We start from the raw sequence: 27,076 nt of genomic DNA, 5'->3' as shown, positions 1-27,076 counted from the left end.
GCCTATACTGCCTTTAATGTTAATAAAACTACCCAAGACAAAGAGAAAATCACTTCTGTAGCTCTAAAAATAATAATAATAATATTTAATTTATACAGTAAAGACAGTGTTATTATTCATTTAATTCAATTTCTGTACCTAATGCTAATTTTAGACCTTACTTAATGTGCAACTTGGTTCTTTTTTAAATTTCTTTATTTATTATCAGAATTTTTCCCAACCCTTTTTTTTTGGTGATCCGAAAAATGATCCGATCTGTGCCTCAAAAACCGTAATGTGATCCGAACCATGAATTTTGTGATCCGTCATAGCCCTAGCGGGAGCATTTTAGTGACGGGGTTAAAGACAACACATCCTCACTCCCAACTCGTAACATATTGACGCTTGGTCAGGAGCCCTTTGCGTCAATACTATACGCACAGGGTACCCCTTTAGCGTTATTTTTTGACGTCCTGGGTTTCCCAATGACTTCTATAGGAACGCCTGCGGCGTTGACATTTGACGTGATAAGCACGGGTAAAATGAGAATAAAAATAGGAATAAAATAAGCATAAAAATAAAGAATTTGCTACAATAAATTAGTTATGGCAGGGATTGTCATACTGTTTTTAATGTGCTGCGATTATGTTTGGTTATTCAATGATTAATCATTGCAAACGCAATGATTTGTTTGTTTATTTATTTATTGGTTGGTTGGTTGGTTTATTATTATTTTGTTTTAATAAATCGTTATTTTCCGCCGTGCGTGTAGTCCAATGGACTTCATTGGAGCCCTTTGCGTCATTACTATACGCACAGGGTACTCCTTTAGCGTTATTTTTCGACGTGCAGGGTAGTCCAATGGATTTCAGTGGGTCGTTAAACCCGAACCTGCAGCGTAGTAACGTAACGTTGTGGGGCGAGACTAAAGACCGATTTGTTGGTACAAATAAAAATGTGTAACAATAAATGTTATTGCCAGGGGTCAGGGCTAGGCAATAAGTAAATCCCTTTTGATTTTTGACAGAGCACTTTGTAAAAGTGCGCCAGTATAGCTAGCGAATGATAACATTTAGCGGTGAGTTTAACAACGGATTGCAGAGAGAAAGCATTCGATGGTTAGTTAACGCTAAATTGCAAACTGAAAAGTAATTTGAGTAAATTAACAGTAAAAATCAATGCACGTGGTCGATGTAGAATTTATGTTTTTTTGTTCATACAGGTAATATAAACGGTTTTGCTAAACATCGTTCGGTGAGGAAATGCGTTGATGAGAAATGCATGTTGGGTAATGTAGTTCTTCGAAAACTAGCTGTCCCTTAATAATATATTTTTTTCTCAACCAATCAGTCAAAACTATCGAACCATTCTAAGCTTTACTTTCAAAACGACATCCGCCTTTGTCAAGCAGAGATTTATATTTATGAATTGATAAAGTATTGCTGTATGTGAGCCTGGTTAATTGTAGTGAAAGCCATTTTATTTATGGTTAGCTTGAATATGTGATGTGAATAAATAGTTGTCTTAAACCGCATTTTAAATAATAACTTCGCTTGAAGAAAGTTAAAGACCCGACCCGGAAACTGTATTACTTATGTCACCAAATAACAAGCGGATATCTGACGTCATCGTACGGGGATCCCGCGTGTTTCACCTGGTGAGTGGAAGAGCAATCTAAATAAATTATTGACAGTTTACAGTCACAAATATTTGAATCGTGCAAACTAATTGTATTAAAACATTTTAGAATGTCAATATACGATCGATATTAAAAATTGACATAGTTTGCTGCACCAATAAGTTAACACACTTAGCTACAATTAGCTAATTACGGTTTTTATCAGACATATTCATGCAGAAACTTATACATTCATAGGAGAATGTATGATTTGCAGTAGTATTTATGCTAACATCTTACACTAGCTCAGATCAATTGGAATTTTTATCAAAATTATGTCCCAGTAACTGTTCGGGACCAATAATGTAGTACACAACATGAATAGTATTTTCAATTTCTCTGTTTTGCTTAAAAAAATGAACACTGATGTTATGTGTAAGTTATTCAATTTTGTTAAAATTGTTTTGCTCTTAACAGGTCCTTCTAATTTGTTCCTACGGCGTTTAAGTCATCTTTTACAGCACACCAAAGGCACTTTTAAGAGCCACGTTTGTTTTGTTAATCTCTCTCTGCTGCTCTCTTCTCTATTCTCTGTTTCAAACTGTGTTTGACTTTGTCTGTCTATCTTTCTGCTTCTTTAAAATAATCATCTCCATTCCTGCGAACTTCATCTGGTAAGTAGGGGTGATGTAATTAATACCATGCAATTGACATTTAAAATGTTGCAAGATTTATTGAATTGCTAGATAATGCTTTTCATCTGTGTAAATTCACTTAATAGATCTATTAAATGGACAAATATTATCATTGTTTTTTTTTCAGTATGTCTTGTCATGACAAGGCCCAAATTCAGGCCCTGCCCATCCTGTCAGGCTTCCAATCAGGTAAGCAGAAAAACCTGCCATGCCTGTTTTGGAAGCCTGTCCACAAAAAAGAAATTAAAAGAAAAAATTATGACGTTGGATGACCAGTGGGCGCAAGCTGTTCTTAATAGCAGAAATTTGAGTCGCATAATAGACTCTGCTTGCATTGCCGTAAGTACACATTCTCATTTACCAATTGATGTTTTAGTCCCTTGCAGTCGTTAAATTGTTTAAAACATATTTTTGATCATCAAAATGAGGTTTTTCCCTTTTATTTATAGAAAGTTTGAGGGAAACAAAATCTTTTAACCAATCAGTGGGTGAAGTTTGTGTATATACAGTAGTTAAAATTTGACATGGATCGAAAAATTTAATCAAAGTTGTCAAGACAAAAATACGGTTATGTTAAAAATGTGTAAAAATGTATATATAACAAAAGGTTTTGATCCACTTCAAATGTTAACTAGTGTAGTTGTCTTCCACCTCTGTCTCACTCAAATGCAATTGTAAATTTTACCTTTATCTACATCAAAAGATTTAATTGCCAGACAGATTTTTTTTAACTTATTAAAATTTTTGTGAGCCTGGCAGGCACGTGCACAGATAGGGCTCAACCTGTGCAGAACACATGCCCTTTTTGTCCTTACACTCCGAAGTGCCCTTTTTTTCTAAAGAATTTGATTAGATTTTTTTTATTTTCTTTAATAAATCAATGCTATTGGTAACCCTTTACGTATGTCTGTCTGTTTTACAAATATATTTATCAAATAAAAGTTATTAAAAAACAAAATCTTTTTGTATCCGCTCAAACTGTCAGTCAAACCTCTTAACTCCGCCCCCTGATTGCGACGAGCTGAAGTTCCACAGCAGAGCAGCTGAACGTCTTGCAACGGTAAATAAATATCTTGTTGTTTGAGTACAATGCCGTCTCATTACGAATGAAACACTAGTATGTCTATAACGGCGCATGTTTTATAAATTTGAGCAGGGCCGGTTTAGACGAGATTGGGCGAGAGGGCAATCAGGGAGGCACCAGGGAGGCACCCTTAAGGGCTCCAAACTGTGACCAAAATGAGTTTTTGACACAGCGCGAGCAGTTTTCACTGCTGTTCACGCATGTGCAGGGCACCCGTGACAACAATACGGAATGCAGGATCGGGTTTAACCGCTTATTTGCATGACGCGTCTCAATCGTTTACCGATGGGTCTACGCAGCCCGGGTGAACCGCGAGAAGATGCGCCCGCGCGGGTTTAAAATTAAACATTGCAGAGATGAGAGATAGAGAAAACTTCTAGCCTACATTAACAACAAAAACATTACAGATAGAAACACACAGTTAAGGAAAACTGTGGATATCATAGAAGATGAGAAACTTGTAAAGGATACAAGTATGTGTATTGCCCTGCCACTCATCTCAATACAAAATGCTATCTGGATATTTATGTATCTTATGCCTAGATATAGCCAAGTGGGCTGTATGATTCTTTAGTTCATAACTTTTTATTCTGAAATCAACTGCACAAAGTTAAGTCTGTTTAGTATTTTTCAGTAATGCAGTTCTTTTGGGAAAATGTGAATAATTGCAGGCTGATTTAAGGTGTGCTCAAAATTTTCTGCTTGCGCTTTAAACATTTTCTGTCAGGGGCTACAGTGCTCCAAATCACCAAAAAGTTAGCCCTGAATGACTAGACTAAATTTTTTATACATTTTCATTGCTGGCTTATTTTAAGGAAAGTGTAGTTCACGAGAGAGAACAACCAACCTAAGTGCACCTTCAAGAGACCAACGTTCCTGGTCCTCAGCACAGTTTTTGCCAGGTAGGCAGATACATGTTGGATATGCTAATGGTATGGCTAATAGAATAATATTTTACTATATTTTTTTGATCTTAAATCTCATATTTCCCCTCTTATCAATGACATACATAAACATGTTAACCAAATAATAAAAATTAGATCATAAAACCAAAAATAATAGCTTTTTTCCTCAAACATATTTTTATTTAACTTTATGTATGCAAAGCAGAGGAAAAAAAATGAAAATTAATATATTACACAATTAAATAAGAGGGAGTACACAAGAGCAGTTCACAAACACATGACTACAAATAGGCCTAATACAGACAAACACCCAGGAGGCAAATTGTTAAAGCCAACTTAGAAGGCCAGATATCCTTATAATGCCATAAAATGTCATTTTTCATTCATTAATAGGGAATTTTTCAATCATTAATAGTAAATAAATATAACGTTTTTAAGACGATTATTATGTGCTATTTATTTGGGGGGGTGCCCTTTTTCAGTTTCAGCACATGCCCCTCAAAAGGTCTGTGCACGGCCCTGGAGCCTGGAGACTTTAGTGAATTGTTACAGGCGAGGCAGACAAGACAAGAAGCGGATCCAAATGCAGCTAGGTTTATTAAAAGGGTAATCCATAAACATAGTCCATAAACAGGCAGAGGGTCATACACAGGTAATCCATAAATATAAAACAAAACAACAAGGCAAAAAACACAAGGAAAGCTAGGGTGTAAAACTAACAACGACTGACAACCAGGAAATGAACACACAGGGTATATATGCAAAACAAGAACCAATCACAGAACAGAAACAATGATTAACTATGACAACAAACAAGAGGTAGGGGTTGAGTCAATGAGTGTCCATGGTAACAAACAAGGGGGCGGGGCAAACTATCTACACAGGGAGATACAGGGCGAACAGGAACACAAGTTTAACACAGGTTACACAGGGACACAACACGTTACAATAATGTGTTTGACAATATAATATGCGATTTATGTAAAATAACCCTAATTGATATAAGTGGTGACGTAGCCCTAGAAACAGTATTACTTACGTCACTACTTAAAATGCAGTTACAGGTAGGGGAGTAGTGGCCAAATTTTGAACTTGGAGCCCTTTTTAGACAGCAAGCCAAATATGCATGTTAATATTGTACATGTCAGTGCAAACTTGTGAAATAACATGTTTCAAGTTTTCTTGTGAAAATTCACTATGCTTTATAATTATTTCAATGTAACTGTTTGAAACTGAATGCAAATTATTATTTAGTATACATGGAAGCATGGATATGCAGGACATTAATATTTTATTTTATGCATTGTACTCCAATAATTACTTAAAATAGCCATTTACTGTACCATTTTTTATGGTACTGTAAATGGTTTTAACTATGACGTCATAACTGCTTGTTTATTTCAGGTGCGGAAACTAGCAACTTTAGGATGCAATCCTATTTTGTTTATTGGTCGAAAGGAGAAAAGAAAAGAAAAGAAATGGGTAGCCGACATTATTACCCATCTGCCCCCCACTCCTGTAACTCGGAATTTATTGGAAAAGATGCAAAGAGCATATGAATTTATTTTAACAAAGAGTAAGATTTCTGTTCTGAAACAATAATTGTTTAATAACGTGTTAATATTAAAAGATTTTAAATTAAATTTGTATTATTGCAATCTCCACAGCAGAGCAGCGTCCTGAGAGCCTCGCCCGGGAGCGTCCCGAGAGCCAAGTCCAGGAACGTCCCGAGAGCCTCGCCCAGGAACGTCCCGAGAGCCTCGCCCAGGAACGTCCCGAGAGCCTCGCCCAGGAACGTCCCGAGAGCCTCGCCCAGGAACGTCCCGAGAGCCTCGCCCAGGAACGTCCCGAGAGCCTCGCCCAGGAACGTCCCGAGAGCCTCGCCCAGGAACGTCCCGAGAGCCTCGCCCAGGAACGTCCCGAGAGCCTCGCCCAGGAACGTCCCGAGAGCCTCGCCCAGGAACGTCCCGAGAGCCTCGCCCAGGAACGTCCCGAGAGCCTCGCCCAAGAACGTCCCGAGAGCCGCGTCCAGGAAAGTCCCGAGAGCCACGTCCAGGAACGTCCCGAAAGCCAAGTCCAGGAGTGCCCCGAGAGCCTCGCCCAGGAACGTCCCGAGAGCCTCGCCCAAGAACGTCCCGAAAGCCAAGTCCAGGAGCGCCCCGAGAGCCTTGTCCCAGAACGCCCAGAGGAGGAGTCTGAAACTTTGTTTATCCTTAATCTTGTTCCTGTGTCATCCCCACTTTCTTCCACTTCTCTCTTTCCTCCTTTTAAACCTTCACACACATCTTCACCTCCACTTCCATGCTATCAGTCTTCACCACAGAGAAAAAGGAAAAACATCTCTACATCCTCTTATCCACCCAGTTCCATTCCCCATCGAAAAAAAAAAAGAGTAAGTTTTTTTGCATTGTACTACACACTATTAATACAATTCTATTAAATTTAATTTCAGACAATAGGATTCTTTTGGGTTACCAGATCATCTAAAGCCAGTATACATTTTCTTTGAAAAGATGCAGTTAGACTCATCCAGGAGCACCCCGAGAGCCTTGCCAATGAGAGCCCAGAGAGCCGCGCCCAGGAGCATCCTGAAAGCCTTGCCCTGAAGCACCCTGAAAGTTTTGCCCAGAAGCGTCCCGAGAGCCTCGTCCAGGAGCATCCTGAGAGCCTTGCCCAGAAGCACTCTGAAAGTTTTGTCCAGAAGCGTCCCGAGAGCCTCGATCAGGAGCATCCTGAGAGCCTTGCCCATGAGTGCCCACAGAGTCTTGCCCAGAAGCACCCTAAAAGCCTTGCCCAGAAGCACCCTGAAAGCCTCGCCCAGGAGCACCCAGATAGACAGAGAAAAAGGAGGATCAAAAATTCTTCACCTCCTTCCTCTTCCTTCCCCTATCGAAAGAATAAAAAGGGTAAGTTTTTTTGTATCATACTGTAAATTACACAATTAATTATCTCCCGGACAAAGCAATAGGATTCCATTGGGTCAGCAGTTAATTGTAAGCCAGTACACATTACTTAGTATTTATCTTTGGCGGTTTAGTGGTCAGGGGCTTTGGTTAGTGTTCTCAGACTCTAGATAAGAGGGCTTTGGGGAATCCAGTACATTGATACAAGTACAAACCAGGTACAAAAACAGGGATTAAGTCACTTGACAAGAGGGCATAACAATGCCAATGACCTTACATGTGAAATGAAAACATTGGATTTAAAAACTTTTTATGTTTTCATTTTAGGTTGTCAAAAATGCAGCCGACAGAAGGTTTTTTTGTTTGACCGAATAACTGGGGAACGAATAAATGAGGTAAAATTAATGTACAACAAAAAATTTCATGGAAGGGATTGGTAAATGGGTAAATTTACTAAATTTTTTATTTGTGTGTAGGGGAAGGCTGAACTGAAAATACACTGGTTGCCTTGCTCTTCGTGGTAAGAAACTCTTAATACTGTATTCATATAATTGTCAAAATGTTTTAGTAAAGGTTCACCCCAAGTTGAAAAGTGTAATAATTATAGCTTTAAATGTAATTCTTGTTAGATTGTTAGATTTTTTAACCCAAAGATGAAAAGACAAAAAATTGGGTATTACTATAGGTGCTGTTAATACTTAATATAAAGAATGTACAGTAAAATATATCTGTGTTTGGTTCAGATTAAGCTAACTATTGCAGCATAAACTTGAAAAAGATGTACAGTATGAATTAATAAGGTGTATGCTTGGTTAAGTGTCTGCATCTTGACTAGGAATGCTGATACTGTTCCAGAGTTTAGGAGCTAAGTGAGAAAATTATCTACCACCTTTTTTGGATTTTGATATTATATGAAGAGTTATCAATAGATGATCATTTTGTAAATGCAGATTGTGTGTGACGGACTGAAGTTCAATAACAAGTAATGTGCAGTGGCGGCTGGTGACTTCTTTTTCTGAGGGCGCACGATGCGAAGTTCGTCACAACATGTATGTAGCCCGTCATGTGTGTGGTACGTAATTTCAAAATATGTGTTCTGCACTTTGAGAGATCGTATGTGCATCACGTGTCCTGCCAAAATAAGTGTCTGCTGCAGACGCGTCAAAGGGTTTATGATAAAAGAGATGCTTGCGTTTGCCAGATACTCGCATAATCTCATGCGTAATCAGAGTTTAATGTTAAGGGAGTGTCTTTTGGAACATGAGCGTCTCTTTTATCATAAACGGTTTTGATGCGTGTGCAGCAGGCACTTATTTTGACAAAACAAGTGATGCACACATGATCTCTCAACACGCAGGACACATATTTTGGAAAAGGGAACCACACACATGATACTCCGAACACTTATTTTGAATTCGCGCCCCTCGGATGAGGAGTCACGAGCCGCCACTGGTAATGTGTTATCTGATATTTTTGTTCCAACAAACCTTACTTGCATGGCCTAGCTGTAATTTGAGAGATAAATTAAGTGTATCTAGAGAATAAGGCAGACATAATAGATTGTTGTATGAAGTCAGAAAAAAGTTATAAAGATATAGACAGTTCACTGCTTTAATTTATGGAATTTAAACATTATATATAGTTTACAGGGAGCCGTTGTAAAACAATTAAGTTTGTAAATATGGTTTTATAGAATAGGATAGAATGCTGTCAAATTTTGTCACTGTATAAGAGTAGCATCCACTGACAGTCAAATTCATATTCTTGCATACAAAATATTTGGACTTTTAAACAATAATTAATACTTTTCTTGTCCACAATTTAGTAAATAGGATTATGTTGGAACGATAATGTTCATTTCAAGTAAAGAGCAGTGATACTACATAAATGTTACATTAGAAGACTACATAAATGTTACATTAGAATGACAGATCATCATACTTCAGCTATCTTTGTTTTAAACATCAATTGAGACACAATTGCTTATTTTAATCTCATAATAAAAGCAGAAAACTGGTGAAATGGTAAACATTATTCTGCATCTGCAAATCATAGCCCCTCAGCTAATCAGAGTCTCATTCATCCCTTAGATTATCAGAAATGTTTAGAAATTTATGGAAAATTTTAATCTTAAAAGTGACTAAAGCTGCAAGACTTGAAATGTAGTTTGTTGTAAAAATGTTGTGTAGTGTACTAATGCATTTTGTGCACTTGTGATATTTAACAGTGGCAAATCCTGGGATGACACATGGGAGCCTGCCAGAGAATTCAAACACTACATGCTTGATGCCTGAGACCCTTCATACCAGTTTTCAGCACGATAGCTTAGTTGGTTAGTCATCATAACTGGACTCCTCAAACTTCAAACCTTTTTTTTCTTGCAAGTTAAATAATAAACTATGTGATTATATGATAATATACGAAATCATTGTACTAATGTAATGTATAGTAATAAAAATGAGTAAAAAAATGTGTGCTTTCATAATGCTTGTACAATATGTATTATTTCAACTTTCCTCTGCTAATTTCATAACCAATTATCATGTTTTATAAGCAACTGAGTATGTCAGAGTGGTATATCTAATGCCAAAATACTGCAGAATTATTATGAATTGGTCCTTAAATTTAATAGTTAAGCACCTTATTGTTTTTATTAAGATTCTTAGTTAGAGTCATAACTACATAAATAAAAAACATCCTTACATTGCATAACCCAGTTTCAACCGGAACATTCCGTAAAGACCATATATGGAATTATGTCGGGGACCGGGATGTGCCTAAAAATGGATGCAGATGCAGCAAAATTATTTTTTGTAGTCTCAATAAAAATGTTTTACTAAACTATACTTAGTATATGTATGTATGTATATATATTCACGCTAAGTTCAAAATATTTTAACTGACCCCTTGTGTCCATGGCGACGCGTCATGATTGTCACATTACACGCCGCAGCCACAATAACTAACAGATTTATTTCGTTTTTCCTTTTTATTAAAAATATTCACTAACTTGCTTACCATGTCAACTATTTGATATTACGATTCTTTGTTAAAAACCTTTTTAAATTATCTTGATCTATAACGAGATGTGCGAAAAGGCTACCTGGCGTCCTTTGGGAAGTAATGTATTACTGTTGTGTGCATGTCTCAGCTTTTCTGGTTATCTTGCCTGCCTCTGTCTGTGACCCTTGCTATTGCTCTCTGATTGTCTGCAGCCTGCCTAGGATCCCCTGCCTGTTTCTGGATTCCGCAGCCCGCCCTTGATCTTCTGCCTGGTTCTCGACAAGCCTTTGCCTAACCACTGATATTTCAGATTCCGATACTGACCTTTGCCTGGTTTATTTGTCTAATAAATTGTTGCATTTGGATCTGCCTCTGCCTTCTCAATCGCAACATTATGGCTATAGCATGGTTATGCTTATGTTTTATACATTTGCACAGTAATATGAAAATAAATGTGATAAAAGCAGATTTTCAGATGCACACCCAGTCTCTTTTCTGGCTAGTGGCTACTGTGTCGCAGCTTTGACCCTGTCAAGGCGCGTTATGGTTGGACGCGTTTTTACCTGAATAAAACGTCCTTAATATCCCAAACTACGTTTTGCTGTCAAACTTTTTTTAGTAGTACTTTAATTTAACAATAAGGTTCTACAGTGTTGAATAATTTAACAAATTTGTCGAGATCATAACCCTAGCAGGAACTCACATTAGCCTAATGAACAACAATTTACAACGCCATGTTTTTCTACTCCGTTCTATAGATGGATATGCCTTATGGGTAATGTAGTTTCAAACGTTAAGTAAAATAATTCAATTAATACTTTATTTAATGAAATAAGATAAATATGTCAAATGTGCAAAGACATATATAAGGGTAAATATTAAATATAATATTGAGAGCATATTTTTAAATGCTTGTATACCCTTTTTTGAACTTAAAAAATTACAACACTATAGTTAACATAGCATAAATATGTCAGTTTTTGTCTCTGAAACTCTAATCAGACTGCTTTATAGCCATTTGAGCTTGTGCTCTTTTACAGAGGTCTCCTGGGCACCTGGGGGTAGATAGACATTAAACCACATAGGATGCACTCTTTTCATTGTGTTGAGGAACATATATCTTGTATTAGATTTTAACTGATATGTGACTTATGATTAAAAACACAATACAGAAACTTACACTTAAAGGTGCTAGGGTTCTTGCTGTGATGTCAAAGAAGAAGCATATGGTTTAACAAAAGAACCATCCAGTAAAAGATAATTTGTAAAAATCATCTCTCGTACCTTTTTCTAACCTGCCACCTCTTTGCCATATTAAAATATTGTGAGATAAAAGTTATTTGAATGTCAAAGTTCTTTATAAAAATTTTTTGGCAAAAAGGTTCTTCTATGGCAGGGTTCCCCAAATCTTACCCTGGAGGGCCGGAGCACTGCAGAGTTTAGCTCCAACCCTGATCAAACACACCTGAGCAAACTAATCAAGGTCTTCATGATCACTAGAAAATCACAGGTGTGTAAGTTTGATTAGGGTTGGACCTAAACTCTGTAGTGCTCCGGCCCTCCAGGGTAAGATTTGGGGAACCCTGTTCTATGGTATCATGAAGCACCTTGTAAATTGAATTACATGGCCAGGCAACAGATTTTATTGATCCATCATCCATCTATTCACACCATGTTTCCTGTTGCTGTGTACAATCTCTATGTTGATCTATGACAGGGTTATTCAAATCTTATCCTGGAGGGCCGGAACACTGCAGAGTTTAGCTCCAACCCTGATCAAACACACCTGAGCAAGCTTATCAAGGTCTTCATGAACACTAGAAAATCACAGGTGGGTAACTCTGTAGTCCTCCGGCCCTCCAGGGTAAGATTTGAATAACCCTAATCTATCTTCAATTCTGCCTAAAGTATCCATAGAAGTGTCTCATGTGACACCCTTCTTTATCTCTCTTCACTAGTAACTGGTCAAAGTCTGTATCAAATTCAAGTCAGTATACACTGCAAAAAATGACTTTCTTACTTAGTAATTTTGTCTTGTTTCAGTAGAAATATCTAAAAATTCTTAAATTAAGATGCTTTTTCTTGATGAGCAAAATTACCTAAGTAAATAAGTCTAGTTTTACGACAAATAATATACAATTTAAGTGAAAATTGTCCTTAAAACAAGCAAAATTATCTGCCAATGGGGAGAGAAAAAAAATAGTGAAATAATTTCTTTTTTCTTAAACACTTAATTCAAGTAAAATTTTCTCACCCCATTGGCAGATATTTTTGCTTGTTTTAAGCACAAATTCACTTAAATTGTATATTTTTATATTTTATATATCTTGATTTAAGAATTTTTAGATATTTCTACTGAAAACAAGACAAAAATACTAAGTAAGAAAGTCATTTTTTTTGCAGTGTAATGCTTGCCTAGAACTATCACTTGCTGTGCATTAGCATATTTTGATACCCTTCTACACTTCCCATCATGATCCCTGTGTTCAGCAAATGAGTGGCATCTTGTATTGCCCTCTCAAAAGGTCAGTGTATATATATATATTCAAGTTGCTTAAATGGTGACTGAAAGATGCAAACTCACTCATGTAATAATAGCATTTTATTTTAAATCACCCCAATGTACATTTTATTGGAAAATACAGCAGATGATTGTTTGTAAGAATTACATTAAATCTTTTTTAAATGTAATAAATGATCAAATTTCCACAAAATAAAAAAAACATAAAAATAAGCCTATCTTCTGTTAACCATGTTATCTTTTACAATTAGGTATGCATAACGATTAATCGTGATTAATCTATAGCAGAATTACACTATATGTGTGTGAACTGTGTATAATAATAATAATAATATGTGCACAAATGCATGTATATTTGAAGAAAAATAACTAAATGTATATATTAAGTATTTACATATAATATAAATTATACATAAATATACAAATGTATATACACATGTAAACATTTCTCAAATATATACATGCATGGATGTGCATTTATCTACAAAGTTATAATACACAGTTCACACACATATATGATGTTAACAAAAACTTTCATTCTGCTATAGATTAATAGCACTTAATCGTTATGCATCCCTATTCTCAATTCATTTTGTGTCAATATTTTTCACTAAGAAATATTTTGTTCATAATTTTTAATTGTAACACAACAGCAAAAACATCAAAGCTTGTCATTTCAAAACGGCTCAGAATTCTGAGCCAATGGTTTTGATACAATTTATTAGAGAGAAACATTTTACTGACAACTTTGTAAGAAACAATGTAAGGTCATAAAAGTTTTTTTTAAATGTAAAATGTTTGTGATCCAAAGAAACATGTAACGAGGAGTCACGAGACAGAGGATCCATTTGCAGTGTTATTAATGACACAGTGTTTAAAGAGTAACTAAACCCTAAACCAACTTTTTTTAGTTAATGATCTGTAAGAATGATGCTTAATTAGTGCTGTTCATTGATTTGAGTAACTTTTTTGACATTTGGATATAAAGTGTTTCAATACTACAATATATGGTGTAAAAACGTCTGAGTGCTGCCCTCTTCAGGTTGAACGGTGGCTACTGCAGTTGAATTTTCCTATTGGATGTTGGGTCCAAAAAATGCCTCGTGACGTAAGCAGGTTCAAGCTCACCACGCCCTTGTTACGATCTTACACTTGATATGAGCTTAATTCGTCCCCTCTATCTCCGTTGAGATCTGCCCACTTTTCTTGCATTTTTCAAATATTGCCAGTGGGTGGAGTCAGGCTCTGACCATGGGTTTAGTTACGCTTTAACATACAGGGACAATCCAGAATTATAAACAGGGACAGGCAGGGTCAGGGCAGGCAGATAACAATCGGTAATCCAGGGACAGGCCGAGATCAGAGGCAGGCAGATAACAATCAATAATCCAAATTAACAAACCAGGTCACAACAGAATAAACACAATCAGAATAATAACGCTCCGTAATGATCACACTGGGCAAATCAAGACTTCGCAAAGTTCAGAGTTCTTGAGGAGCTTATATAGCCAGTCTGATTGGCTGCAGGTGGTGGCGTGATCAGTCGCTTGTGGGTTACAGTTCATCATCACTTTCATACATTTCATTGTCACTCTCATACTCATCAGATGAAGAATTTTCCAAAAAGTTGATGTTCTCCGATCCAGACAGTACTTGCAGATAACAGTCTCTAGCAAGCACCTTCATTTCTTTGACTTTATGGTGCTTTCTGAGGATGATGCTCTGCAGACCTTTTATACACTCTCCACTTAGGCCACAGGGCAAACCTTAAAAAAAGGATAACACAATAACATTAAGCATCCCCCTAGAAACTTAAATACAGCCATTCTTGAGGTGTCATTATTATGGCTCTCAGGGCAACAAAATGTTAGTCAAAAAGTATGCCAAGTTTTTTTGGTAACACTAAACATCACAAGTGGTAACACTCAACCATAAACGTTGCTGTCTATTACATTGATCAGATTTGGATTACATACACTATATAAACAAAAATATTGGGAAAGCCTCTTTCAATCAGCAGAAGTTTCTATTTCAAATCTTACTGTTACAGCATTACTGATATTCTAGGGAATTATATTCTTTTTTATTTTACAGAAGACACGTTCTGATTCCAGCTAAACAGATCTGCAACAGAGATTGAAACACAATAAATGTTTCTAAACATTTTGTCTCCTCCTCTGTTTTGGAAGTGTGTAACTAAATCAATCGTCTTTATAAACCTTGCCTTATACACAGGAACATTGTCATTTTGGAATAGACAAAACTAAAAGCACACAATTCCCCAGAATATCAATATATGCTGTATTATTAGTATTTGTATTAAAGAAAATGACTCAAGTAGTCAAACCTGTTTAAAGGGGTGTCCAATACCATTTTCCATATAGTATATTAAACAGAAAATAAACAACACCAAGAAATTAATTTAGCTACAATATAACACAATATATTACACATACCTTCCATTGTGTCACTAGAAATAAGACAGGACAGCTCTTTAAGGGCATTGGCACGAGCTGAAAGAAATTTCCAATGGTGGCTCATTTCTGCCACAAGAATCTTCTTCTCTTCCTCAAGTCTCTTTAGTGACATGATGACGTCAAATGCCTTTCTCTTTGTCTGCAGACTGACAGAGTCTGGAATACATTTAGGAGAATGACTTTGAAGAAAAAACTTTGAATTAATGTGAACTTGATGCAGTGCCTTTAATGTGGTCAACAGACTAGTGCACATACCCGTGTGTGGTAGCTGCCATGGCCAAGCTGTCTCACCAGAGAGAATGGTTTCCAAGCATAGAGTTTCAGTGCTTGGAACCATTTGGTTGTATTTCTCCACAAAAGAAGCCAGAGTCCCCTTCTCCTCCCTTATCTTGCGCCGGAACCTGGCACGACCCTTGCTGCCATCAGTTTCTTTATAGAGACGCTGGGAACGCCTTTTGATACTTGCCACCAACACCTCAATTCTGCTGGCCAAGGCATCAACATCACTTGTTGTGGTTGCTGCTGAGAAGTAACAAATACAGTACATCACTAATCTCCAAACATATTGTGAAACTTTTATGGTAAGGTTAGGGCTAAACATGCATTAGGATTAAAAGCTGAATAGAAAATGTCCATTCTGCATTATGGTTCAACTGTATTTAATATAATAAAACTATGATACATTTGTTGTTGTAAGGGTGGTGATGGCACAGTGGATAAGACACATGCCTTTGGTGTGAGAGACCCGGGTTCGAATCCACTGTGACACACCATTGTGTCCCTGAGCAAGACACTTAACCCTTAATTGCTTCAGAGGCGTGCAACCTCTGACATATATAGCAATTTTAAGTGACTTTGGATAAAAGCGTCAGCTAAATGAATAATTAAGTAAGTAAGTTTCTGTGCTTAATCACAAGATTACAAGAAAGCACATTTCTGAAAATACAGTGCAAGAATTGATAAGGGGAATTGAAATTCTAATTTCATTTGTCTGATTCCTATTACTTTAGATTCGGATCCATTTCCTAGCCTTTTGATTCTGATTCCCAATGAATACAGATTTTTTATCCAAACCTTACTTAGGACAAAGGGGTGGTTTCCCGGAAAGGGATTAGACTAGTCCTAGACTAAAATAAAATGTAAGAACAGTCCAAATTTACCATTTGACCAATCCTGTACATCATTGACCCAGTCTTCTAATTGGCTCGATGTTACTGCCAGTTGAGCTTTCATCGACTCCAGGTTTTCCAGCTGGCTTTGAAGGGCTTTTGTGGCCTACAATCAGAGTCAATCACAGATAAGACAGACAAGAAGGAAGAAAACACACAGCTATAAACAATGCTAACATATTTCAAAATGTTCAATGTTTTAACACTTTATTTTACGGTGCACTCATTACATGTTACATATACTTACTATAGTTTTTATTATAAATTATGCATAACTACATGCAACTAACCTAAAACCACACCCTCATTCTAACCAAATCCTGTAGTTAGTAAAGGTGGTTAGTAATTATTAATCAGTATTTAAATGTCTAAGTACCCTGTAATACGAGAACCTTAAAATAAAGTGTAACCTTAGTTTGCCTTCCTTACAGTTACACTTAAAGGAACACGCCCACATTTTGGGACTTAGTTTATTCACCGTATCCCCCAGAGTTAGATAAGTAAATAGGGTTGCACGATAAATCGCATGTGATTGTCACGAGCATCTCGTCAGTAATGCCGGTTCCTTGATTAGTATTAAATCGCCATCAGATGCTTTCAAGTGGAGCGGCATTAACTACACAGAGCCATAGTTCACTGACAATCGGGGGAATTTTGCATTAATTATCGCGGACGTATCGCCTGCGATATGGCCCAACTTGTCAGGGAACTACGGCTCTGTGTAGTTAATGCCGCTCCACTTGAAAGCATCTGATGGCGATTTAATACTAATCAAGGAACCGGCATTACTGACGAGATGCTCCTGACAATCACATGCGATTTATCGTGCAGCCCTACAAGTAAATACATACCTTTCTCATCTCCATGCGTGCTGTAACTCTGTCTGACGCAGCCCCTGCTAGCTTAGCTTAGCACAAAGTCTGGAAGTGAATGGCTCCAGCTAGCAAACTGCTCCCAATAAGTGCAAAATAACGCGATCATTTTCCTGTTTATGTGTTGTGATTTGTATAGTCACACCGTGTACAAATAACAAGGTGATATGAGACACAGCCATCTTTTAACAGTATATATACTGAGAACTATATTCTCAGAAGGCGAAGCACTGCTACTTGGCCGGAGTGATTTGCACAACTCTGACCGAACTCTCTGCTCCTCACCAGGGGGCTTCTTGGGTGCTGCGAGCTGCTGTTCGTGTTATTTTGTCACTTATTGGGAGCAGTTTGCAAAGTGAAGCCATTCACTTCCAGTCTTTTTTTGCTAAGCTAAGTTAGCGGGGGCTGCGTTAGACAGAGTTACGGGATGCACAAAGATGAGAAAAGTATGTATGGACTTATCTAACTCTGTTGAATTAGCTAAATCCCCAAAATGTGGGCGTGTTCCTTTAATTTGAATTTGTCTGTGTTACAGTCTAAAGATTTAAGTAAAGAGTAATAGTATAGGTTTAGGGTTAGTTACATGTAATTATGTGTAATTTATAGTAAATAATATGCTAAATACATGTAACATGTATTAATAAAGGGTTAAAATAAAGTGTTACTTCATTACCTTCTGATATCGGCAAGTCAGTGAGGTGGCCAAATTCTTAAACTTTTGCCGATTCCAGTGCATAGCCATCAGAGTGAGCATGTCAGTACGACCTGTAAACACAAATTATATAATGTTATCTAATTCACTTACTTGGGTAATAATATAGATAGTGCAATGTGTGGTTATTTCACCTGCTTTTGACATATGCTTTGTAGTCACTGCAATTCTAGAGAGGAAAGCATTACACTGTTCCACCTCCTCCCCAAGAGTTAAACCAGCCCCATCCTGATAAGCCCCACTCCACTTCACCTGGTTAAGAATAAAAAACAATTCTCACATGTAGAAGTTAAGTTCTAATAATCTATTATATACCATGGTTACCTATTATATATCAATACTTCCTCACCTCACACTTAAAATCATGTGCTTTCGCATGAAAAACTGAGAGGAAGGGCTTCATGTCAAGAAGGTGCTGGAGCTCTGGGCAGCTTCTTGACACTTTTTGAAGGTAGGGCCAATATTTACAGGTCACATCCATACAAAAAAAGGTGATTTGCCTACTGGACAGCTTTTCCTGCAAATACAGGGGGTATGCAAAAATTTCCCCCCTGTACATATTTAAAGCATGGAGAAGCACTCCATGCCGACACACCGCAAGCTCTAATCCTTCCTCGTCTACCTTGCTGGCAGATCTTTGGGAGGTTTCTCTGGCTGCTGACCACTCCCCTCCGCAAACACCTCTTCCACTGACCTACAAAATAAAAAATGGGCCTTAGAACATTTTAAACAAACTCTTTAGTAGGAGGTTCTTGTAGTCTTGTATATAGGCTAATTCATCTGCAGTTTTACATGTTTGGTTGTTTGGTGAATGTAATCCACAAATCTTGTCACATCTTCATCCCGAGCTATAAAAACACCTTCAAAAATGGCCTGTTCCTCCGATCTGAAAATAGGTACACAAAAATGTATGACACTTTAAGATTTCTTAAAACACAAAGTTTAGTTTTTTTTATCTGACACAAACAATACAACATTATACATAATTTGGAATACCTAGCTGCATTCTTGAAACGGTAATGCTTGCGATTTCCATCTACTGAAACCGCAAGCATAGATGGTGTGCACGCAGGACAGATGAAGGGCTCTTCCTTGCAGATGTTTTCCACCTCATATTGCACAGCCTTCCATTCAAAAAAACTTTTCTGAAAGCTATCAGGCGAGATCTTACCACTCTATAAAAAAGAACAAGTAAGAGCAACTGTATTAATGTAAAACAAATACATCAGCTTTATAGCCTACAAAACAAAACAAAGCAATAAACATTTGTAAAATAAACTAATTTAAACACTCACACGACCAAAGTGTTCAGTTCGCTTATCCAACATTCTTAAAAAAGCTTGACATGACAGTCCTGGTGCTGCCATCTTCATGTCTTCAAATGAAATAAAGACATCTGTTGCATAGATTGTGGCAAAATGAAGAGTTGCAGGCCAGTAGCCACTTCTTATCAGGTCAGCCACTCCAGCAACCCATTTGGCTTGACATGCCTCACAGCTTAACTCAGGCATGTTAAGATCATGGCGTCCTAGAAAAACCAAAAACATATCCACTATAAAGTAAACCTTCAATGATTATTTAGGGTTTGGGGTCTTTGTACAGGGTGGCATACATTACTTGATGACCATATGTCGATTTTACAAAATGCCTATGCCAAACTTAAGGAAAGTTGAGCATAGACAAATGTTTGTTTTAGTATGCTTCTCAAACAAAACTATTTTTACCATTTATTGTGACCACAGCAACAGCCTTTCCTGCGATGACCTTTAATGACCGTGGACAGCAACTACAGATTTTGTCAGGTATCTCCACAGGTACAAGCCGTACTAAAAATATGAAAATTTGTAATTACTGACAAATAAAACATTGTAATGGATAAATGGCAATAAGACATAGAAGAAGTAAACAAGATAACAAGATCTATTTAGCACTATACACTTACAAACCACAACTTACCACAATCAGACAATGCCTTATCCACAATGAAAGTTGTTGGAGACAATGGTTGAAAGAATCCAGCTGTCATGGCATCTCTGTTGTGAAGGACTTGAATGGTGTGCCTGCTCACATCACATAGGTCACAGAAAAAGGGTCGGGGTCGACAGTCACCACATCGGACAACAGCTGGATTGCTCCCACAATGTTGACAGATGTGTGCTCCCACATTTTCTTGTTCAACTGTAATGTTCACTAGATGGGGTCTTTCTGCCCTCCATCTCTCTGAAAGGAGACTCTGTCGCATGCTCCAGTTCAAGGAAGCCTGGAGAGGATCTGTTGAGGTTCCAGAAGGTGATGCCTCATCATCTGAGGTATCTATAAGAGAGTGCTGGAGATCTTGCAGAAAACACTCTGTTAAAAGAAACATTTAAAACAGCACTTATATATTATAGTGTACAGCATTTCACAGAAAATGTTATTTAGACAACAAAGTACACACCAACAGTCTCTGGAGCAAAAGTCACCTCACAGTTAGTGTCAGAAACAGTCATGGGAGGATCAGTTTTGCGAACGTGATCAGCTGTACCAGACAAAAACAACAAAAAACAACATTATTGTCCCAAGCTTAGTGGCACAAATTTACCTCCCTTATTACAAGCCTGAAATGGCATAAGCTCACTTTATAACTTAAGCTAGAGAGAAAAACAAGCAGACTTTTATTTCCCAAACCCACATGTAGACTGTCCAATTACTTGCTGTTAAGGTGTCATATAGATAATTTAAGCAAATAAAAGTGCGTGCTTAAGAAGCAAATCATTTATAAAAGACAGAAGCTGGTTGGTCACTGACAAGAACCTAGGAAAAACTGCTTCAAACCAAGTTTACTTTTACTGCTTTACACAAATACAGTATGTAATCAATTTATTTTTATGTAAAAAAATCAAATGAGCTGTTCTTTGATTTTTTCCCTTACATATCCCTTGTTTAAAACATTCATAAGGTTGTAAACAATGTAGATATTCAAAATATCTTGAAAAATGTTAAATTATACTGACTCTGATTTGACTGATTCCTGCTTGACCTTGGTCTTGCATAGACAGTGTTGCCGTCAATGTCTCTTTTTCTCCAATGCACCCTTGGTTCAGTTGGCTTTACTGGTGCTGCTTCCTCCTCTTGCTGCGGCTCACCAAGCAAATCATCAAGACTTTGAAGCTCATTATTGAGTTCATGATGATCAACCAGGGTATCCAGATTCAATAACTCTTCTTGGAGTTCTGAATCACTCATTGTGATGAACAAGAAACACAAACAGACAGAAAGACTCACAACGAAGATGGACAGATATGACAACTACAGATGTAAACAGACAAAGAGAGAGAGTGAGAAAGAGAGATAGAGAGAGAGTGAAAGAGTGAACAAGATAAAGAAATGGGCAAGTAAGCAAGTGAGCTACAGAGAGCAAGTACAGACTAACAAGACAGACGTGGCTCTTAAAAGTGCCTTTGGTTTGTGTGTGTGTGTGTGTGTGTGTCTGTGTGTGAGAAATGGTGTTGAAATAAAGGAGAATGTTAGCAGCTGACAAATTTGAAGGACCTGATAACAGAAAAAATATATATATTCAGAATTGTTTATAAAATATTTTTTACAAGTGTGATTTCTTTATCAGTGTTGGCAGATTGGTTTTGAGTTGTACTATGTAGGGTAAAATGGACTTGGACCAGTGGTACTTTGATATTTCTGGTGTGCCAAAGGACAGACCTAGAAAATAGTTACCAAGTAGCCTTCTTAGGAGAAGTGCACTTAATTTGCTTTATTATGAAATATGAATATTGAATTGTGATGAGCCACAATATTGTTGTAGCTAAAAAATAATTTGTATTGTTTAATTTTGGTAGGATTTGTGTGTTTAGTATATATATTTGTGTGGATTTTGAACATTTACTTAAAAACACACCAATCTGGCAACAATGTTCTTCAGAAAATGTATATTATTGTGAGCTACTGGTAACGAAAAACACATCATAACTAAAATCATACAATCCCCTATGATATATTACCTTGCATGATTACACGTTAAGAAATAAACAAACTTGAATTGAATTAGCTTAGCTAACGTTAGCCTATACACATTTTGTGCAGCAAGTTATATATTTATAATATCTGATGTCATTTTCTCCATCACAAAACTGCTACATTGCACTTCTAAAGGTTCTAAACACAACATTTTACCGTGATTGAACGATTATTACTACGCAAATTTAAGGATTGTTCCCGTCTATATTGATGTCTGTTCTACTTACCAAGTGTAAAATCGCAATGGATCGCGCCTTACAGTGACGTCAGCGGTAGTAATTGTTGGATTTATTAATAAAAAAACTAAAATAAAAATCTATCAATAAACCAACCAACCAACCAACCAATAAATAAATAAACAAACAAATAATTAAATAAATATAATGTAAAATGTTATTGCATTGCATTGCGTTTGCAATGATTAATCATTGAATAACCAAACATAATCGCAGCACATTAAAAACAGTATGACAATCCCTGCCATAACTAATTTATTGTATCTTTATTTTTATGCTTATTTTATTCCTATTTTTATTCTCATTTTACCCGTGCTTATCACGTCAAATGTCAACGCCGCAGGCGTTCCTATAGAAGTCATTGGGAAACCCAGGACGTCAAAAAATAACGCTAAAGGGGTACCCTGTGCGTATAGTATTGACGCAAAGGGCTCCTGACCAAGCGTCAATATGTTACGAGTTGGGAGTGAGGATGTGTTGTTAAAGAACAAAGATGAATCACATGGTTTGGAAAACGTATGTATGTGTGCGTGTTTAGGAAGCTTCAGTGATTTTTATGAGTTAACTGGCTTATCTGCCAATGATGAGTTTTTACGGAAATCCATATATCCGCTATTATCCACCATGTGGCGCTCTTACCCAATTTATAAATACCGGAAGCATCCCCTTATGCAACACAGTTCAAACTGTGTGTTTTGATCATCTCTGAATCTTAATCAAAAGTCCTTAACAAAAATTGAATTATCTCAGCTTTTAGCTCAAAGTGTGGTATTTTTGAAGAAACCTACCCATATTTGAGAGGTGATAAAAAGAGAACTAAGGAAGGAAGGTTAAAATGTTTTTTTTTAAACAAACCTTTAGGTCTGTTCTTTCATTTTATATATTGTATGTTTATGTTTCAAAAACATTTTCTGTAAGGCATTAAACTTTTATTAACTCGAGTTAAATGGTATACAATATAGACCCGTTTGCCACTGAACCTGCATTAACGACGACAGTGGGGCTTTAGGCCTTAGTCAAACGGGTCGTCAGGTTTCATTTTCTCTTAAAGATGGGAAGGTGACCCTTATTTACCATATATACCCTCGCATTGGGCCCCCAATTTGCTAAATCCTCAACTGTGGATAACATAATTATGCCGCAATATTTAGTCTGTCTGGAACTAAGCTGAGTTAAACCACATCACTGTGTGACACTTCAATACATATGAACGGCTGCTACGCTAATACGATTTTGTTTTTCTCTCCCTGTCTCGTCCTCGACCCGAGGACGAGACAAACAGACCCAGTCCTGGTAGATGTGAAAGTCGGCACACCGCTGATCTACTGGCCGTCCTTCAACGTTATGCCCAGCTGATACCTGACCAACGATCACCGGCAGAACCGCTTAATCTCCGCTAAATCTCCATTTCCGTTCTCCCAAGGGTTTTTCCCTCCTAGGACTTATTTTTCCTCGGATAAAAGCCCGGGGTTTTTTTTTTCTCCTAGGGGGTTTTTCACCCCGGGGAGGCAGCCTTTTTGGGCTTTACCTAGCTTCCTCTTCTATACGTTGCTTTAGTAATACGTGCAATTATAATATTGAGTCATAGCCGCAGCAAATTTAACTGCTCATGCTATCATGTATTCTGTTGTGCTATCTGTCGTTTTCTGTGCTTTTCACTGCTTCTATTTATGTAAAGCTGCTTTGAAACAATTGACTTTTGTGAAAAGCGCTATATAAATAAAATTGAATTGAATTGAATTGAATTAAGTACTTAAAACTTAAAATGTCCTACAAATGTGGTTTTTTTTTGCCCTGCATCGTTACTAAAATTATATATATAATTTTAGTTAAAAAACTGCAGGATTGAGGCTGTCCCATAGCCTGCAATCTGATGTTCACAATCAAGCCCAGAAAACAATTAAAGACATCATCAAAAAGGTCCATGTTTTATCAGTAGTTCAATAAGAATATTATGAAGCGAAGAGAACACTTTTGTGCAAAGAGATAACAAAACAAACAATTTGTTTTCCTTCTCGTACGTTCCAACCATGGTGCATGCTGCTGACAGGACCAGCTGACGTAGTTGCCAACGTTTTTTTTTAAGCCATTATGCAAACATTAGAGTTTGTTCTGTTTTTTTTTTTTTTGCATGCACAAAATTGTTCTTGTCGCTTTATAATACTATTACTGAACTACTGATGGCACATTGACCTTTTTGGCAATGCCCATTATTCTTTTCTGAGTTTGATTGTGAAAATCAAACTACAGTCTATGGCAGTGGTTTTCAAACTGGGGGCCGGGGCCATTTATCATGAATTCTGTGTAATTAAACCTAAAAAATAATAAGCCAACTAACCAACAGCACTACTAGGTATAATTTTATATGTTTTGTTTAATTAAAATATTACATTTTAAAACTGTTTTTGTCATACATTTTCTTTCGGGGGGCTGCAAAAAAATGCACTGTACACAAGGGGGGCCGCACGCTGAAAAAGTTTGGGAACCACTGGTCTATGGGACAGTCACAGGGGGGCAGGGTTTCATATTTTATTGAAGCTTCCCTGGGCGCCGCCATTGCTTAGCGAACACCCACCTGCTGTTAGCATCCCATTGACTCCCATTCATTTTTGCTTCACTTTGACAGTGAATAACTTTACATCTGATGTGTTTAAAGACTCCAATTGTCCTTTAATTATTTCTAAAGAAACACGAAAATGTATAAAAGGCTCCATTACCTTGTATCTTACGTTATGTCCCCGTAGAAGCAGTTTTTGTAAAAATATGCTAACGATTGCGTCATAACCTGCGACTCTCTGTCGCACAGTAGAGAAATTACCGTATGGACAGGAGGAGAAGCTCGCAGGCAATCTTTTACTGTCTATGAGGCAATCGGGTGGAAATGGAGGCATAAAATCAAGGGAGATTATTAATCAGAATACTTACCCAAATGTGTTCCTGTTCACGCTCGCCGTCTCTGCAAGATTCGGCGGGTGATTCAAATTTCTCCTGGCACGGCTATTAGAAGATTACAATTGTTAGACAGGTTGCTCACGTGATATCTACGTCATCAAGCTCAGTTTGAGTCTGCGCAGTACGCTCGACACCCAGGAAGTGGGTGCTTCTAATTGACTTCACTTGTCTCCGTTGAATTCAATGGGGTCGCTGTGTCCATTTTTTTTACTGTCTATGGACAGTCACAAGCCAGTTTTCATCAGAACACATTCGTAGATATTTTCACATTCGTAGACAATCGATCTTGGTGGTTTAGAAAGACATGGGGCAAGTGATTTTATGATACAATTATCATTTTGGGATGAACTAACCCTGTAAAAAACTGAAAATATTAATAATTTTGTCAATCAAATGTATTGTTTTGCTTACAAAGCCATATTGACCCAATGGGATTATATAGATATATTTTACACTCCAAAAATCACATGCATCTCTAATAAAATTCTAATTATATAAATATACAGTGGCGAGAAAAAATATGTAAACCTTTTGGAATTTTATGGTTTTCTGAATAAATTTGTCATAAAATGGTTTGTCAAGGGTTTTGACAAACATGATCGGGTGGTGCAGGACTAGGCCTTAGTTTAATTATGACATAAAACTAGTATTAACAGACATGCCTTACTAAAAAAACATTACTTGTTTAAGATATGTCAGTGCAAGTTGTTTTCAGATTAGACACCTCTTAAATTTATTTTAGTTTGGACTAGTCTAATCCCTGTCCGGGAAATTGCCCCAATGTGTTTAAAAATAATTACACAAATTCTGATCTTTTGTGCCTTTATTGAACACACTAATTCAACATTCAAAGTAGTAAGTGAACCCTTATAATTAACTGGTTGACCCGACCTGACCCGTGGGGTACTCTGCAATGGAAACGCACCATAAGATAAAGATCTGATCACATTTTATGACAAATTTATTAAGAAACCATGAAATTCTAAAGGTTCACATACATTTATGGTGTAATTAGCATTTCTGGTACAACATTCTGGAAACATGGTCCTGTTTTTTTTTAAGCACTGTGTTTCTGCGATGGTTTTTACAGCCATTTAATGTTAATTATTGTATGATGGTTATTGTTATAATTGCTATAATTTTTCTTTTTTTCAAATGTTTTAGTATGTTTTTAAAAAATGTGATCCTGCACCGTCTTTTTTAATATTAATACATGCTGCAATTTATTTTTAAAATACTTTTGAAAGGTTTGTTGTATCGTATTTACATATAGGGAGGTCAAGTTTATTTGGTTTGCTTTAGGTTTACTTGTGGCATTGCTATGGCTTGCTTGTGGCCCAGACCTGGCAAACAGGAGTAGACCGCACAGGTGCCATCATTCCATGCGGTATGTGGACCAGATCTGGGCCAGAATAAAAACAAACTGTGGCCCAAATTAGGGTCAGTTCTGCTTCATTCATTTTGTTGGTGGCTGACATATGGATTTGCTATGGCTTGTTTCTGGCTCAGATCTGGCAAACAGGAGTGGACCGCACAAGTGCCGTCATTCCATATGGTATGTGGGCCAGATGAGACTGTCAGGTGTGGGCCAGATCTGGGCCAGAATAAAAACAAACTGTGGCCCAGATTATGGTCAGTTCTGCTTCATTCGATTTGTTGGTGGCTGACATGTGGATTTGCTATGGCTTGTTTCTGGCTTGGATCTGGCAAACAGGAGTGGACCGCACAAGTGCCGTCATTCCATATGGTATGTGGGCCAGATGAGACTGTGTCAGGTGTGGGCCAGATCTGGGCCAAAATAAAAACAAACTGTGGCCCAGATTATGGTCAGTTCTGCTTCATTCGATTTGTTGGTGGCTGAAATGTGGATTTGCTATGGCTTGTTTCTGGCTCAGATCTGGCAAACAGGAGTGGACCGCACAAGTGCCGTCATTCCATA

The 27,076-nt window shown here is 37.2% G+C and overlaps 2 protein-coding genes across 6 annotated transcripts; one reads left to right on the top strand and one right to left on the bottom strand.

The window, feature by feature from the left end:
• Positions 1 to 361: 361 nt before the first annotated feature.
• LOC135778323 (uncharacterized) lies at positions 362 to 9,729 on the top strand. Of its 3 annotated transcripts, none has more exons than XM_065288786.2 (5): positions 362 to 2,271; positions 2,420 to 2,631; positions 5,686 to 5,857; positions 5,949 to 6,673; positions 6,795 to 7,033. In XM_065288786.2, the coding sequence occupies exons 2-5, from the start codon at positions 2,431 to 2,433 to the stop codon at positions 6,885 to 6,887; spliced, it is 1,191 nt and encodes a 396-aa protein (XP_065144858.2). In that variant the 5' UTR covers positions 362 to 2,271; positions 2,420 to 2,430; the 3' UTR covers positions 6,888 to 7,033. The 3 variants fall into 3 exon arrangements, with proteins under 3 accessions (XP_065144858.2, XP_073672423.1, XP_073672424.1); XM_073816323.1 differs by lacking the exons at positions 362 to 2,271; positions 2,420 to 2,631; positions 5,686 to 5,857 and adding exons at positions 7,512 to 7,579; positions 7,661 to 7,704; positions 9,412 to 9,729 and having other exon boundaries at positions 6,451 to 6,673; positions 6,795 to 7,187; XM_073816322.1 differs by having other exon boundaries at positions 362 to 2,631.
• Positions 9,730 to 12,844: 3,115 nt separating this feature from the next.
• Positions 12,845 to 22,155, bottom strand: LOC135745492 (uncharacterized). Of its 3 annotated transcripts, none has more exons than XM_065263795.2 (14): positions 20,932 to 22,155; positions 20,376 to 20,456; positions 19,895 to 20,287; positions 19,663 to 19,764; positions 19,234 to 19,466; positions 18,935 to 19,113; positions 18,731 to 18,824; positions 18,288 to 18,632; positions 18,073 to 18,190; positions 17,900 to 17,991; positions 16,346 to 16,460; positions 15,441 to 15,707; positions 15,165 to 15,341; positions 12,845 to 14,474 (listed from the first exon to the last, which is right to left on the bottom strand). In XM_065263795.2, exons 1-14 carry the CDS (start codon positions 21,161 to 21,163, stop codon positions 14,263 to 14,265), a joined length of 2,640 nt encoding a protein of 879 aa, XP_065119867.1. In that variant the 5' UTR covers positions 21,164 to 22,155; the 3' UTR covers positions 12,845 to 14,262. The 3 variants fall into 3 exon arrangements, with proteins under 3 accessions (XP_065119867.1, XP_065119868.1, XP_073672422.1); XM_065263796.2 differs by having other exon boundaries at positions 15,441 to 15,704; XM_073816321.1 differs by having other exon boundaries at positions 20,958 to 21,098.
• Positions 22,156 to 27,076: the final 4,921 nt, after the last annotated feature.

The sequence above is a fragment of the Paramisgurnus dabryanus genome, chromosome 12, assembly GCF_030506205.2.
Source record: "Paramisgurnus dabryanus chromosome 12, PD_genome_1.1, whole genome shotgun sequence".
NCBI classification, from domain to species: domain Eukaryota; kingdom Metazoa; phylum Chordata; class Actinopteri; order Cypriniformes; family Cobitidae; genus Paramisgurnus; species Paramisgurnus dabryanus.
The sequence above is the reverse complement of the archived record's forward strand: the minus strand, read 5'-3'. Positions and strand labels throughout refer to the sequence as shown.